The sequence below is a fragment of the Anoplophora glabripennis genome, unplaced genomic scaffold (assembly GCF_000390285.2).
Source record: "Anoplophora glabripennis isolate ALB-LARVAE unplaced genomic scaffold, Agla_2.0 scaffold781, whole genome shotgun sequence".
Classification (NCBI taxonomy): Eukaryota; Metazoa; Arthropoda; class Insecta; order Coleoptera; family Cerambycidae; genus Anoplophora; species Anoplophora glabripennis.
In genome coordinates, this window is record NW_019416935.1 from 150,823 (window position 1) to 167,674 (window position 16,852).

At 35.1% G+C, this 16,852-nt stretch overlaps 1 protein-coding gene across 1 annotated transcript in view; it reads right to left on the reverse strand.

Moving 5' to 3' along the window:
• Window positions 1-16,852, reverse strand: part of LOC108911850 (condensin complex subunit 1) — a 43,601-nt gene that overhangs the window by 15,710 nt on the left and 11,039 nt on the right. The window contains exons 6-17 of the mRNA XM_023455724.1: window positions 16,673-16,847; window positions 16,483-16,583; window positions 15,689-15,863; window positions 14,691-14,865; window positions 14,305-14,627; window positions 13,776-13,875; window positions 12,931-13,429; window positions 6,721-7,041; window positions 6,467-6,663; window positions 1,900-2,070; window positions 1,566-1,835; window positions 1,141-1,411 (exon numbers count right to left, since the gene is read on the reverse strand). Coding sequence (XP_023311492.1) covers window positions 1,141-1,411; window positions 1,566-1,835; window positions 1,900-2,070; window positions 6,467-6,663; window positions 6,721-7,041; window positions 12,931-13,429; window positions 13,776-13,875; window positions 14,305-14,627; window positions 14,691-14,865; window positions 15,689-15,863; window positions 16,483-16,583; window positions 16,673-16,847 — 2,778 coding nt within the window. The remainder of the gene's footprint in view (window positions 1-1,140; window positions 1,412-1,565; window positions 1,836-1,899; window positions 2,071-6,466; window positions 6,664-6,720; window positions 7,042-12,930; window positions 13,430-13,775; window positions 13,876-14,304; window positions 14,628-14,690; window positions 14,866-15,688; window positions 15,864-16,482; window positions 16,584-16,672; window positions 16,848-16,852) is intronic.

The following is a 16,852-nucleotide window of genomic DNA, read 5'->3' on the forward strand; positions in this document are numbered from 1 at the left end:
CGATATTACCACCATTAAACGACATGGGGGTGGCGTTCTAGTACGGTACTCATTGCAATATCGGCACTTTCAATTTACATGTATCATAAATTTTGAAAAAATGACAGATTGATTTCACGTTCTAGAACATAGTAGTTTGCAGCTAGTTGACAAAAAATACTCACTTTATTATCTGAAAATTTAACGAAAATGTCTACTTTGAACTGTGATAGTATTTAACTTGCAAAAATTAATTTTTTTAAGAGTTTTCTTTGTTACAAAGTTAAAATTCGGTTGAAGATCGTATAAATTTTTTTCAATCTTGAACCCGTCACTGTGCATTTTAACCTGCAATATGAAACTAAAACACTGAGGTCGAATTATAAATATTTCAAAGTTCTCAGTGTACATTTACGATATCGCCAAAAAATATATAAAATATTTAGAGATTTCCAGAAAAAAAGTCTGATTGAAAATCACTACATAGTTGTATGATTGCAACATGCTTATTAAAGTGTACCTTAAGAGGGCTCTACAGCAAATAGACAACCAGCAATACATTTTTATAGATTTTATTACACAGTTTGTCTAAATATGAATTAATGTACAAATAACAGGCTTTCCTCCATTCTAACGCAGATTTTCTATAATATGGACTTAGTTTGAAACTCAAATTATTTTTTGTTGCAAAGAAATTTGTAACAAAAGCGGCGAATTACAAATTTCTTTACAACAAAAAGTAATTTGAGTTTCAAACTAACTCCATTTTATAGAAAATTTGCGTTAGAATGGAGGAAAGCCTGTTATTTGAGCATCAATTCATATTTACACAGACAAACTGTGTAGTAAAATCTATAAAAATGTAGTGCTGGTTGGCTATTTGCTATAGAGCCCTCACAAGTCTTTTATGCGCCTCCAGGTAGCTTCAGCCAAATCGACAAATTTACTCGGTATCACTGCGGTTGTCCTAACGCTGTTATTACTGTGGTTTATTGTTTACGTCAGTCCTACGAGTGTTCAAAACGAACTTTCACATGTGGCCATTCCATATCAATCTAGGATGTCCGCTCTGCCGTTACAATATGTACAATTCGTCACCGTAATCACCGATCAATGCCATTGCGGTATGACTAGCGGCCACCTGCGACAACTCCAACCTACCTTGAGATCGGCCTTTCCCACTTGCGTCTTGTTGCAGTTCTGCATGATGTTCTTGAACATGGCGTAGATCTCCGCGTCGTGCACCAGGTGCTTGTAGAACGGGAAGTTCTCCTTGAGTCTCCTCAAAGCCTTCTCGTTGTATTGGATGAGGGTGAGGCAGTACGCGATGTTCCTTTGGTGGCGCAGGACCTCCGTCAGCCTGAATTTGCAGCAGAACCTGTCCACGAGGCTGTCCATGTGCTTTGACTTGTCCATCAAGTCGAACAGGAACCTGCGACCAACCGAGAGAAATAAATGTTACCGTACGCGGAGGAGCCATTTTGGTGACGCCTACTGACAGAGAGCGACCTCCCGAATTCGAGCGTTTCTCTATGTTACAGTTCCCGAGATCCCGGCACACGCCAAAATGGCCCGAAACGACTTACTTCATTATATCCCTGGTGTTGTCCTCGGAGGCAGAACCCATCTCCATGAGGTGCGAGAATATATCCGGCAGAACGTTATACAGATTATTCTCCTTGCGGGACAGGGTGAGGAAGAAGGTCTTGCACATCCCGCTCAGTTCCGCGTCGTCGTCCACCAGGCAAGTGACCATCTCCGCGATATGACTGTGTGACCTGATCATGTCGCGCAGTATCAGATTCGACAGGGTGAAGAACGTCGCTTTACGTATCGAGTCTGAAGGGTCGTTCAGCCTAAAAGAATCGATTAGTACACGGAACTGCAGAGAGGTATCGGTGAAATGATGGTCACACGTACCCTAGGTATATCCTGGGCGACCAAGGTTCGATTATGTTGGGGAATCTAGTCAACAGGTCCGACAAGTGGACTAGGATGGAACATTTTACTTCGGGGTGCGACGTTTTCTCGAAAATCGTGAACAACAGCTGAATGTTCTGGGCACAGAACTTGCTGGACACCAACATGTATCTAGAAGAGAGAATCCTGCATTCTCGCCATTTTTTTTAAATACAATCGTAAAATAATAATAAAAATAATAACGACAATAATAATAGTTATTATTATTAAATACATAAACTTTGTATAGTGGAGTTTTCTGGCATAATAAATTGAAATCCGGTCTCGAATTTGGTAAAAATTACATAGCCACACACAAAAAAAAGTTGTAATTTTCATGCGACATATGTTATCCTTAGTATTTTTGCCTCCTCCAAAGTAATTTCCTAACCTCAAAGAACAGGTCAAAAATAATAATGTCAATTGTTCATTTATATAGTTAAGACCCCGCCCAACGTGAATCCGCGGTCAGAATTGATGGTTCTTTTTCTAACCTCAAAAAAACGGGTCAATTAAGGTCACGAATCACGAATTTTCAAAAAATAACAGATTCGCGCCAAATTTGGTTTACGGGGATTTTCGAGGTCGCTGGTCACGGATCCGAGCTCAATTTTGCAAAATTCAAAACGGCGGATCCAAGATGGCCGACCGAATTTTCAAAAAATAACACATTCGTGTCAAATTTGGTACACGGGGGGGTTTTGGGGTCGCTGATTACGAATTCGAGGAATTGCGAAATTTATTTTGTAATATTTTTGTTTACTTTATAACCTGAGTACCCAATCATGTTTTAACCTTATTAAAGTACATAGGTAAGTAATTGATTAAATTTTTAAAAACGAATTTTGTAAATCTGATCTTGGATTAGTGATCAGTGACCCCGAAAACCCCCGTATCCCAAATTTGGTATGAATGTGTTATTTTTTGAAAATTTGGTCTGCCATCTTGGATCCGCCTTCTTGAGTTTTGCAAAATTGACCCCGAAAACCACTGTATACCAAATTTGGCGAGAATCTGTTATTTTTTGAAAATTCGTGATATCTGACCTTTAATTGACCTGTTTTTTTTTGAGGTTAGGAAAAAAACCATCAATTCTGCCCGCGGATTCACGTTCGACGGGGTCTTAACCATATAAATGAAAATTTGAATATAGAAAAAAAATTTTTGTATTTTACTTTTTCGTGAATTTTTGCTATTTTTGACCTGTTCTTCGAGGTTAGGAAATTCCCGTGATGTGATAGTTTAATTCTGACACCGGATTCGTGATCAGGAGGCAAAAATACTACGTATAACTTATGTTGCATGAAAAGTATAGACAACTTTTTTATGTGGCTGTGTTATTAGAGGGCGCCACCTACTTGGTATATTAAATTTGTAATAGAAAATACTTATTCTCCAATGTTTTTCCTAAAAATAAGTATATATATAATGTTTCATTACATAAACTCACCACTACCTTCCTTCCCACTTTATCCAGGAGTGGTTCAAATTAGTTCTAAAATTTTGTAGTGTGTTTTGAAGCCAATGAGCCGAGAACAATAAAAAATTTAAAGAACAATGGGCCAACAACGACAGGAATGTAGAAGCCAACGGGCCAAAAACAATAAAAATTACAAAAGATGAGAAAAAAAAGAATAATAAATTTAAATAAATAAAAATAATAAATAAATAAAAAATATGAAGGAAGATGTAATTACCTAAACCTTTAAATCCAGATATCCAAAAAACGGTTATTTTGTTCATTTTTTACAAATAATTCAATACACGTACCATGGTACAAAAAAGTTGTGACAATTTAAATGCATGTAAATTACCGTATTGTCGCCATCTAATAATTTACAGCAATTCAAGACCAAATTTCAATTTCCCCGGCCAGAAAACTCCCCTATACCAAGTTCTAAATATTTACTACAACTATGAATGCGGTTATTGAAGAAAAACTAACATAAAATTGTAACTTCATATTTGGGCATCGCGAATATGTGGTAGGATTTCGTCCAGACATTTTAGCGACACCCCGTATAAGACCGTCACAGCCTCGATAACAAATAAAATTTACTAACATCAGAGAATAACACCAGAAACAAGGAACAACAAGGATGCAAAACGGCAAGTCAAGGATGTAAAAAAACAATTCTCAATAAACATGCCAGTGGAAAATTTTTTTTTTATTACCTACTAGCAATACTGAATAGTTTCCAGTCTAAACGGACCAACTCCCTCACTCTCCTTTCCTCCTCCACCCCCTTTAAACGCCAGGGAAACCATCGCTTATTAGTGGAATTTTTAAAGAGCTTAGAGATGCGAAAGACATTCAATGCCTATGAATCTTACATATGAAGAGTTTTTTGGGTCGCTGATCACGAATCTGGTCTCAGAATCACGAAATTCAAAATGGCGGATCCAACATGGCGGACAAGGAAATTGAAATGTCTTCAAAATGCATGAATTTTTTTGTAACGAGGTTTTTTGGGTCTATGATTACGAATCTGGACTCTAAATCACAAAATTCAAAATGGCGGATTCAATATGGCGGACAGAAAAATTAAATTGTCTTTAAAATGCATGAATTTTTGTGTAGTGGGGTTTTTTGGGTCTCCAATTACGAATCTGAAGGCGTATGTATTCCATATGGCGGACAAAAAAATTAAAAAGATCTTCATAATCCTCAAATATTTGTTTATAGAAACTTTCTTGGATCACTGATTACAATTATGAATTCAGAATCACGAAATTCAAAGTAGCTAATCAAATATGCACAATGTATGTATAATTATTATTGATTTTTTCTTTTTCCTTTTAATCAATGTAAATGTGTCATCTCATTTAAGGGGGTGGAGGGGTAAGGAGGGTGAGGGGGTTGGCCCGTTTAGGGTGGAAACGATTCAGTATTGCTAGTAGGTACTAAAAGAAATTTTTCAGATTTTTTCAGCCAAAAATAAATTAGGCCAAAAACCAACCTTAGGGGCCCTCCTCCTTTAGTTCAGTAAACTCAGACACGTAAAAATTAGGGAAATTTCCGTAGAATTGAATGAACTTTACCCCGGATAAATGTTAACACAACAGTTTTCTTTCTTTAAAAAAAAACTAAACATTTCAGAAATACATGTTTTCAACAAAAGTTATAGAATTTTTTATAACAAAAATTTTGAGCCCAGCCCGATGTTAGTTATTACAAAAAAAGATTAAAATCGCATTTTTTTAATACTTCTATATCTTTAAGTCGAAAAAAGATATGTAGTCCTTGGTAAGTGGAATAAGTGCATTTTTGTAAAAGTACAAAATATTTGATAGTTTTTATAGAAATTGAGTATTTCCAAAATAAAAACAAAAAAGTTTCAATAAATATTACAATTATGCACTTACGTGACCTATCTTTGGCTTAAAATTTTCTCTAAGAGTTATACTTTCCTGTACAAATTGTGCACATATTGCAAAATAATTGGAAATATGCGAAAAATCTACCGAAACCTTGACTTCTTTGTTTGACCCAAAAAAAGAATTCACTTTCGGTAGATTTTTCACATATTTCCAATTATTTTGCAATATGCGCACAATTTGCACAGCAAAGTACAACTTTTAGAGAAAATTTTAAGTACAAGATGGGTCACGTAACTGTATTATTATACGTTTTATTGAAACTTGAAAAAAATGTCTTTATTTCGAAAAACTCAGTTTTCGCAAAAACTATCAAATATTTTGCAATTTTACAAGAATGCACTATTTTTCTTACCAAATACATACTACACATTCTCAAAGTTTCCTAAAAAAAATCTTTTTTTGTTTTAAAGATAAAAAATTTAAAAAATGTGATTTTTAGCGTTTTTTTGCAATAACAAACAAAATTTTTGGTTATAAGAAGCTCTACAACTTTTCTCTAAAATGGAAAAAACTGCTTTTTGCGAACTTTGGACGCCATTTTGAAACATTCAGCCGAGGTAAAGCAGTTCACCCAATTCTAAGGAATTTTCCATAATTTTTTCGTGTCTTTGTTTACTGAACCAAATTTTGGCAGAAAACGGGGTATTTTCAACAATTTAATTGGTCTAAGTGTCGCCCCTGTGAGGACAAATACAAAGTTTCATGCGACGATATTGTTGAAAACATCCACAGCAATTTCCAATTTTGACCGAGATCACTTTTTAATGTAATTAGTGCAACCCATTCGTAGATCTCATAGTCATTTCCCAAAAAACGGCACAGTCGCCAGGCTTCTTTCTCGAAATATGACCACATTAATTTTCCCTCGATTACATTTTCCTAAAAGTTACGGGCAAGCCATTGGAATTTTTTTTTGTCATTAAAATGCAAATTCTATTAACGAAAAGGATCTCTTGGCTTTTTACAATTAGAAATTTGTAAAGATTCAAAAAAGGCATCTCTTAAATTTCGACGAGGAAAACATTCTTCTCTCTTAAACATCGCAAAAATGCGATATCACAAAAACGCTCCTTACATCTCACCTATTTGCGAAATCCTACACGGAGAGACGAGTGCACAAATAAACGCTTTTTCTCAGTATAAATACCTGATCAGAGCAATCACCGCAGTCCCTTGTACCATAACGTCATCGTAAATGTTGGGCCGCTCGCATATGCCCTTAATGATGTACGCTAACTTCCCCAAACCCCCGGAACCCGTGACTACGTCGTTTTCCAACACGTTCAGTATGAACTCCGCGTCCGTGTCCTCGGCTTGAGCCCCATCCAAAGTACTATCTTCTATCTAAGAAATAACCAAATTCGAAAACTATCGGTTTAATTAAAATCACTTCTAACTTACGACAGAAGAATTCATCAACGACTCGCTTGCCGTTGAGGCGGAAATTATAGATTTTTTCTTCCTACATTTCCTGCCGCCGCAGTTCGTTAATTTGGACTCCTTCCGCTCCTCCCTGATGTTGTTCCTCCTCTTCAGTTCCTTGTAGACAGTCTCGTCGAGGTACTCGAGCTGTTTGATCGCGACGAACCCCAGGAGCTGGCACACCCTGATTATGATGAAGCTGTCCACCATCTTGTCTTCCGTTTCAGCCAGGTCCTTGGCCAGCTCGTTTATAATTTTCGTTATGAGGGTCTCGCACAGGATTTCGGGTTTCGAACACAACTATGAAAAGATAGGGCGTAAAAGGCGTACGATTTCAAGTTTGACTGCTAGAGGCAAGTTTTTTTTTTTTGTAATGGAATTTTTAATATTTTTGAAAGCCGTTTCAGTAGTTTCCAGATAATTCCGCTGTATACCTCCATATTTGTCAAGTCATTATTACTTATTAAATTTAAATAAAATTGTAATAAAGGCAAACTTATAACAGTTATATTCAAATGTTTAAAACATGGTTTTCAATAGATAATTCGTTCCGTTTGAGAGTAAACACAATATTTATTTAAATTAATAATTCCACGTAAATGAAATCTAATTGCAAATAAGTGGCAGATTTACGTGTTTTTTACCTTTTTTATAGCCCTCGAAAATCTAGACAACCTATCGGAAAATGAGTCGTTTTATGTTGCAGGCAATTAAATTACCTACAATTGAAGGTACCTGAAGTCATATTTCACCATTTTTTTAACTGTAAAATAAAGGTCAAACGCGCAAAAATCAGTTTTCGAAAATTGCACATTATTATTGCAAAAAACAATGAATGTTGATGAAATTTATGGATATATAGATAGATAAAAAATGTATAAGAAACGTCAGATCAAGCTGTAAAAAACAGAAATTACATTTTAACAAATATTTAAACACACGTATATATATATATAAAAAAAAACATAAAATACATAATGGAATAGATAGTTAATCCAATGACCAACATGTGTGCCAAAGGCCGATTCGATTGACCATAAAATTGTTGCTCCAGGCATTTGTCAATTAATTTCGTTCGTTTTGTTGCAACCAATTGTTTAATTACTAAAAGTTAATTTTAGTAGTTAATATCGTAGATATATAATCTAATTGATCCAAAGCAACGTATCAAAAAAGAAAAATTTCAAAAAGTTGAAATTATGTTGCCCTTTACAACTAACAAGTAGGCCATGCAAAACAGCGTTATAAACAAATTGTCCCAAGTTTCAGGTTTAACGATCTAATTCAACTGGAGCAATATGGCTGGTACAATTAAATGCTAGTTGGGACATGTAACACATAAAGTAGTCATTTTCTGTAATATCAGCACTTCTTGTCTGTGTTGTTATACTTCGCCGTCGAAATTATAGAGAGAGCCTTAGACACAAACTAATGCAAAAAATTAAAGGGTTAAAATAATTTCTGAAAATTTTCCATTATTTTTAACAGATTGTGTATTTAGGTGAAAAATGATCGTATGGGGAATTAAAAAAAGCATTTTGAAGCTCTAAGATTCCAGTTTTTAGATCTTTTGGTCGAAATTTTTTAGGAGCTACGGTTATCATGCAATTCTAAGAAATAGCGCGACAAAAAAATTTTGCAATTTTTTTTCATTTTTTCATTTTAAGAAACAGGATTAAAGGGTAATTTTTGGTTTTTTAGAAAATTGACGGCCAAATTAGAAATATTCACGAAATGACTAATGTTATGCATGACTTACAGTTCAATATACCCAGAAGAACCTTGTGAAGTTTCATCTCGATCTAGCGAACCGTTTCTTTGTTTCAAACTTTTGAAAAAAATTAAAGGGTTACGTTTGCATTGAAATATTTGAAAAACTTGTTGCCATATTTATTAAGCCATACTTATATACAGGTCTGGTCGAACTAAACGTGGAGGTGGTAGAAATGTATACGCCCAGTTGAAGAATGCGAATGCGGGCAAACAAAAGACAAATACAGTTGCACTGGGCAATAAATCGCGGCTGTTGACAGGTGGTTGACAAATTGCAAAACAGTGCAGTGCATCAATGCGGAATTTGGAATTTTAATTTATTATAGGCACCTTCTATTAATCATTGATATTACGATTGCAAAAGAGAGAGAAATAATATTACAACATGGCATTTTGGGGCGAAATTTACCATCAATATAATAAAATTGTTTCTGGACATAAATAATTAAAATATGTTGTTGGCCAAATGAACATATAATAGCAATTTTCCACACATTATACAGGTGAGTCAGTTTTTCGTAGACAAACTTTATCAGGAGATAGAACACATGTTTTTAAAAAGAAAAGTTCCTATAAACATATGTCGTAGAAGGCTTCATTTCCGAGATACAGGGTGTTGAATATAATTTTTTTTTCTCGAATTTTCATTATAACATAAACGAATGCTTAGATTTTTTTCATGTTTGGGAGATAATGCCTATTAATTAAGGGGCATAAAACAAGCGATAAGAATGTTCAGAAACTTGCACAATGGCGGAGTGGAGGGGGTGCTCAACCGCTTTCTTAAACAGAACTTCTACGCCTATGACTATTTTTTTTTTTAAAACTGTTATTTTCATTATCTACATACAGTTTAACAAAAATAATGTCCCTTCTGTTTCGAAATCCATGTGCGTTTCCGAGTTATTTTGATTTTTAGTGTTTGTTGTGGTACTAAATTAAGTAATTTATTTATTATCAATTATCGGCTAAATATTTAATTCTTTCAACGAAACCTACCTAAATATGGTTTGTTAAGGATTCTAAAAAGCCGAAATCTCTTATTCTTTATCTCTTTCCAATGCAGNAATAGATAATTCGTTCCGTTTGAGAGTAAACACAATATTTCTTTAAATTAATAATTCCTCGTAAATGAAATCTAATTAGTTTCATTTTTTGAAAATAATTACACTGAAAAAAGCTAAAAGTATTATAAAAGTGCTATAGTCTTAATGCTCCAGTCGAATTAGAGATTGAACGTTAAAAAATTATTAGTAGAATTATATTACCAATAAAGTAACTCGAAAGAAGTGACACTAAGTTGGCAAAATGTTTTTTTTTCCTTTTTTACTGCCCACAAAAATCTAGACGACGTATCGGAAAATGAGTTATTTTATGTTTTGTGCAAGTACATTTTTTTAGGTTTTTTTATTTAATTCAATTGGAGCAATAGCCCTGGGATAATTAAATGCTACTTGGAAACATTTTTCCAGCTAAGCCATTGCCTGGACCAGATAGCTTGTTTATTCAGCTTCAATTTCCTTTTTTTTAAATTTGATACGACCATTTTTCATCGAAATATCAGACTTTTAATGGAAAATGATCGTTTTGTCTTCAATCATCGATATCTCGACGACAAATGGTCGTACAGAGAATTGAAGGGCTGTTTCAAAAACTGGAAACATTTGAGAAAAAAATTTTTTCATCTTTTACACGAATTTTAAAAAACAGGAACAAAGGGTAATTTATGGTTTTTTAGAAAAAGACGGCTAAATTAGAAAATTCACAAAATGAGTAATGTTAAGCATGACTTTTACAGTTCGATATACCCAGAAGAACCCTGTGAAGTTTCATCTCGATCTAGCGAACCGTTTCTTTGTTCCAAACTTTTGAAAAAAAATTAAAGGGTGTTGTTTTTTTAACTTAAACACTTCATAATCATGATTAAAATAGAAAAAACATTTTTTTTGGGGTTTTCTCATATTTTTACCACAAATAACGTTTAAATTGGTTTTTGAATTTTTTTTTAAATTTTTTTTTCAAAGAAGAAAGGGTAGTTCTGAAAAAAAACTGTTATTTAAATGATTACAGGCTGCGCAAAAATTAATTACAAATTTGTCTCAAAAAACGGTGTGAATCGGGATCGAAATCTGGTTTGGGTCATCAACTTTAATTTTAATTTAATTAAAAGTTGATGAACAGGAGCATAGGATGGAAAAGCTAAATCGTATTGTAAACAATTGGATTTTGTTTTCTTCAATGTCCGGAAGGTTTTCCAAAAGAGCAAAAAAAAATTCAAAAATTTTTGAAAATTTTATAGAAAATTTTTTGAAATTTTTTTTTATTTTCATCAATTTAAATGATACTTGCGGTAAAAATGTGAGAAAACCTCAAAAAAAAATTATTTTCCATTTTAATCACGATTATGAAGTGTTTAAGCTCAAAAAACGTCTCTAATTTTTTTCAAAAGTTTGACTGGAACAAAGAATCAGTTTGATCGAGATAAAACTTCACAGGGTTCTTCTGGGTATATTGAACTGTAAAAGCCATGCATAACATCAGTTATTTCGTGAATATTTCTAATTTAGCCGACAATTTTCTAAAAAACCAAAAATTACTCTTTTTTCCCGTTTCTTAAAATGAAAACATTTTTTTCCGAAAAGTTACGGCAGCATGTTACAGGAAATTTACTTCAGTTTTCGAAACTGCCCTTCAATTCTCTGTACGACCATTTGCCGCCGAGATATCGATGATTAAAGACAAAAGGATCCTTTTCCATTAAAAGTGCGATAAATCGAAAAATGGTCATATCGAAATTTATAAAAAAGGAAATTGAAGTTGAATAAACAAGTATGCAATGGATGAAATTTCCAAATTTTTTTGTCATGCTATTTCTTCTAGAAAGATCTAAAACCTAGAATCTTAGCGCTTCAAAATGCATTTTTTAATTCCCGATACGACCATTTTTCACCTAAATACAGTCCGTCAAAAATCACGGAAAAATTTCGGAAACTCTTTTGATCCTTTAATGTTTTGCATTAGTTTAATATAAAAACATTATTACCATAAAGCGTATAAAGTATAAAATTAGTTTTATAACAGTTCAATATTATTTGTTTTGTATTAAATGCACATCTATGCACATCGATAGGATCTACAATCGTATATAGACTAAGTTACACTGAACGTCGATCTAATTTCTATCTCTGTCTATTGAACATATAATAATGATAGGGAAATGTTTTTTTTTAGTGGGTGTAAACGTACGGACGTAGTACTTGATTTAGACGTCGTTAGAAACGCCATAGGATAAGCGTACACGAAGGGTGCTAATCCAGTGGCTATAATATATTTATAAATTAAAAAATGCAACCGAGACATTTTAAAACGCAGTAATAATTAAAATGGATCAAAGTGCCGTTTGTAGCAAACGGTCTATCGGTCATAAACGCCTAAACTTACGCGATGGCATCGTTTTATAGAAAACAATTAAAATTTAAAACAAAATGTTGCTACAATATTTTTGAAGTTTTCTTGATAAAACCTCTAAAAATAAGACGTTTATGTTTTATTATCTTTTTTCCATATTTTCTATATCGCGTTGCCTTGTAAATCGATACGCCTATGGATTTTCAGTTCCCGCAACCTCCTTACTAATCCAAGAGTTAGCGATGAGTCACTCTCACTTTCAGTAAATAAAATTTAAAGCAAAAATCAGTGTATGAAACAACTCACAAAAGATGAAATACACGAAAATTTAACTAAAAAGGTTAATAACAAAATTACGTAATAATCCAATGTTAAAAATTAGATTAACAACGGATTAAGGAACTAATAAATTGTTGCTGCCGCTAACAGTATTGAGGACATTTCAAAATGAGCACAATTTGCCCCAATACACGCTCTGTAGGGTCTTAAAATATTTAATTGTATGCACTGGAGCAGCTATCGAAGTATTTAAAAAAAAATGTCGATGATGTCATAGGTTTATGAAAAATAGCGTAAAAAAGGTTTCAGCAACGTGACAAAACGACAATTCCTATTTAGTAATTGACGTGTTTTAGTGTTTTTGTGAAAACGCAACACAAAATAAAATACGAATTTTTTGCGTTACTACTGGGACGCACTGTATACAGGATTATCCAAATATATTGGTACATTTGTTTTTCCGTTCTTCCTAACTTATCAAAAAAATAATATTATTTCAGAAGATATTTACAGTAGTCAGTAAATGATATATTTTTTTTAATTATTAACACCCTGTATCTGGAAAACGGTTGAAATTTCGAAATACGTATATACGACAAAGTACCATTATTTTTCGTTGTACTATCTGCTCCCGATGTCTCGTAGATTAAAACTGAGACACCCTGTATGTTTTTTACCAAGTCCTAAACAAAAATTTTTGACAAAACTCACTACCTCCTACTCGCTTACCTTGTAAATGAAATCTATTCCCCCGAACAACGCCTTGTTGTAGTACTCCACCGGCTCGAAGAACTTCTTCCCCAGTATCTCCAACAGACTACCGAATATCTCATCGCCCGGCTTTATCTTGTAGGGCGGGTTCTTGCTGGTAATATCGATCTTCTCCCTGCCGGCGACCGACAGCAACTCGCAAGCGCTACCCAGGAACTGCATGTCGCGCGTGCCTCGCTCCCCGAAAGCCACCGTCGCCACCAGCTTGATGTTCCGCGTGACGATGGTCTTACGGCCGAGGGCGCACATGCGCAGCAGTTTCGTGGCGGCGTGCGAGTCCCCCTCGGTGCAGCTGATCTTCTGCGTGAAGTACTGCCAGAACATGTCGATGATGCTGTTGTCGAGGATGCCCTTGGCCGTCCACTCGGATATGATTAGTTGGAAGTCGTCGATGTTGTTGAGGGGAACCGTCTTGACGAGCCGTATCAGGCGACAGACTATCGTCAGGCAGTGCTCCCTGAGGGGTTAACAAAGCAACGTCAGCGATGAAGTATTTGTCGTGGGCGGATTTTTTTTTCTTAATGTATTTTTTTTTTGTTTTTTTTTTTGTTGAATGACGATGAGTCTTGTTAAGAATTTGTTATTTCGCGTAAAAATATTAATTGTGTTGCTTTGGATTAAAAAAATAATAATAAACTGATGATGGTTGCTTAAAGATGAAACGTTGCAACAAAAATAAAGTAAAATTCATCCAAGCCGCTATTTCTTTGGTGGCTTAAACTCGCCAATTTTGAACAAGTCTAAAATCCGATTTTCATTAAGTATCAGTAAGTCTAGGGACGACTCGACGTGAACAAACTTACTCTGTGTTAGTGCAATCGGTGTTCAGGTAAATCGTCTTGAAGGCGTTGATGATGCAGTCCCTGCGCTCCTGCTCGTTGCGCTGCATGATCTTCAGCATCGCTAACGAAAAAAAAACCTTAATATTCAGTCGAAACTAATCATGACAGGGAAAGACATTAGCGGAAAATTTCAAGCCACGCCCCTGCCTCTGTAAATTGTTACAGTAGTTCCGATGACTGAACTTTATTGGCTTATCCTTTTCTTGGAATTATACCTCAACAAATATTGTACGAACTGTAGCAATTCACCGGAGCAGGGGCATGTTTTCAAATGTCCGCCAATGTTTTTCTACCTCAAGCGTCAAATGCAGTTAATTCCATGAGTGGCGCGGGGGTCTTCTCAAACAATATCGTACGAATGAAATAAATGCATAACGTCAGCCGAGCACATCTAATATTTTCCACAAATACTGTTTTTAGAATCACGAAAAGTGAAAAAACTTCATGTTGGCGACACTGCGAAGGGGGCGAAAAACCGACATACGCTTACCCAAGATTCCCCGCATGGAATTATCGATGCTAAACTGATAGGCGGACGTGAAGAACTCCACGGCCTCGTGCATGTCCCCGATGGTGGTGGTCTCCAACAGCTCGATCATGATGGGAATGGCATTGTCGATCAGCCTCAGGAAACCCACGCAGTCCTCCAGGAAGTCAACGTGCGTCTCCATCGCCTCCATCCTCTTGAAGTCCTCCTCGGTCATCTTGACGGTGCCGCCCGCCCTCATCTCCTCCACCAGCTTGTTGATGTCGAAGAATACCAAGTGGAACACCAGGAGGTACATCTCCGATTCCTCCATGGCGTTGTTTTCCCTGTTTTAAAGGAGTTTTTTTTGTATTTATTTTGCGTCTTAAGGAATTTGGAGTATCTCATACCCCAACAGTCGGAATTCCTCCTGGTCCCTACCGGACTTCTTGCAGAGCCTGAACGCCTCCTTGTATTTTCCTTCCGTTAAATACATTTTCAGTATTTCCGTCATCTGATCCCATGTTAAACGATTGTCTTGCTGCTCCTCAACGTCCTGTTCATGAGAGCCTTCCGCTGAGGATTCTGCGTGTACATGCATCAAAAGTGACAAAATATGTAATTTTTTCCATGTTTAACTCTAAATCGGTTTGGCGGTGCGGGTGAGATATAACCTACAAAGTATATGTCAAATGCACACATAGGCAACTTTACTGGTAAGGGATTGAAAATTACCCCCACTACTTGACTCCAGAGCCCGAGAGGACAGCGATATGCGTCTGTCCTTTTTTAGACAGAGACAAAATAAATTTCTGTTGTCTCTGTTAGCATTCATTTTGAAATTTAACAGCTGACGCCGGAACTTCATCATGATTCATACGTTACAATATAATTTTAGAATTTTCAGAAAATGTAATAATGTGAATGAAGAAATTATACGTGAAACATTGCCAATGACATCAATTTACAAATGAACTACATGGTGATTTACAAACAGTGACAAAAAATGAAACCTCGAATTCTTTAGTGAATTTTAAGGTAGGTCTTTCATATAAAGTTTTTGTCTAGGTCGGTTCACTAAAACAATCCAGTGTTAAATTAATATTTTTAATTTTTTATAACATTTTAGAAACTAGTGAGTGAAATAATTTGAAATTAATCACATGAATGTATGTAAATATTGTACAAAATCGGAAGCATTTTCTTAAAAAACAATGTTCCAGTGGCTGAGATACAGGGCTTTATTATGATATTTTCGGATTCTCCTTACAATTTTCTACAAATCACCACCCCTTTATNATGAGGAACTTTCGACCACCCTGTATAATGCGAAATGTACAAAATGTAAATTATAAACCTTTGTCCAAGCTGGTACACTTATTTTTTGTATAATTAATAAAATGCTTACCGTTCTCGTTCTTGAGTTCCTCCTCGATGGCAACTTTGAGCTTATCTTTTATCGAGTTCCACTGTCCTTGGATCTCCTCCAACTTTTTCGTTTTCAAATCCTCGAACTCGACTTTCATGGAGTCCAAAACTTTCCGATCCTTCTCCAACTGCCCCTGCATAACTTCTAACGATAACTGCAACGGAAAAAGCAGGTATAAAAAGAAACTTACTTTTTTTTTANTTTAACGAAACTTCCTAGATAAAAGCTTTATACGAAAGAGCCCTCTTAAAATTCACTAAAGAATACGAGGTTTCATTTTAGGTCAGTGTTTGCGAATCACCTTACGAATATAATGAGAAGTTATCGTATGCCCCTTTACACCCAATCTTATACCCCTCGTATGTGCAATAATTGCCCTTGAAAGTGTTTCTTACTCCAAACACCGATGGCATATTTAATGCATTTTTTCATTGAGTTGGCTGATCTATTTCTTACATAGTATATCTTATCTATGGTCAAATGTCACTGCTACTCGAGGCCTACTGGCACAAAGCACCAATTTGTACCTGCAATGTTGACAATATGGATACGACATACTTGGTAGGTTATATCTCACCTACACTCAACACATATTGTGGATAGACAACCAAACGGCTGAATTGTTCATTGGATATCTTCTCTGGGATTGAAAAATATTGCTTGACAAGATTTTTTACAAAAAATATTTCAAATTTACTTAAATTATTTAGAATAAAAAAGAGAAATCCTTGTACAAGTACCAAAGTATCAATTTTATTTAAACAGGAAAATACAATTATTCCCAAATTTAACGCCTTCCACGGGCTCAACCAAGCAAATTTAGTCAACTTCAAGGATTTGCGATTGTTCCATATATGAGGAACTTTCGACCACCCTGTATAATGCGAAACGTACATAATGTAAATTATAAACCTTTGTCCAAGCTGGTACACTTATTTTTTGTATAATTAATAAAATGCTTACCGTTCTCGTTCTTGAGTTCCTCCTCGATGGCAACTTTGAGCTTATCTTTTATCGAGTTCCACTGTCCTTGGATCTCCTCCAACTTTTTCGTTTTCAAATCCTCGAACTCGACTTTCATGGAGTCCAAAACTTTCCGATCCTTCTCCAACTGCCCCTGCATAACTTCTAACGATAACTGCA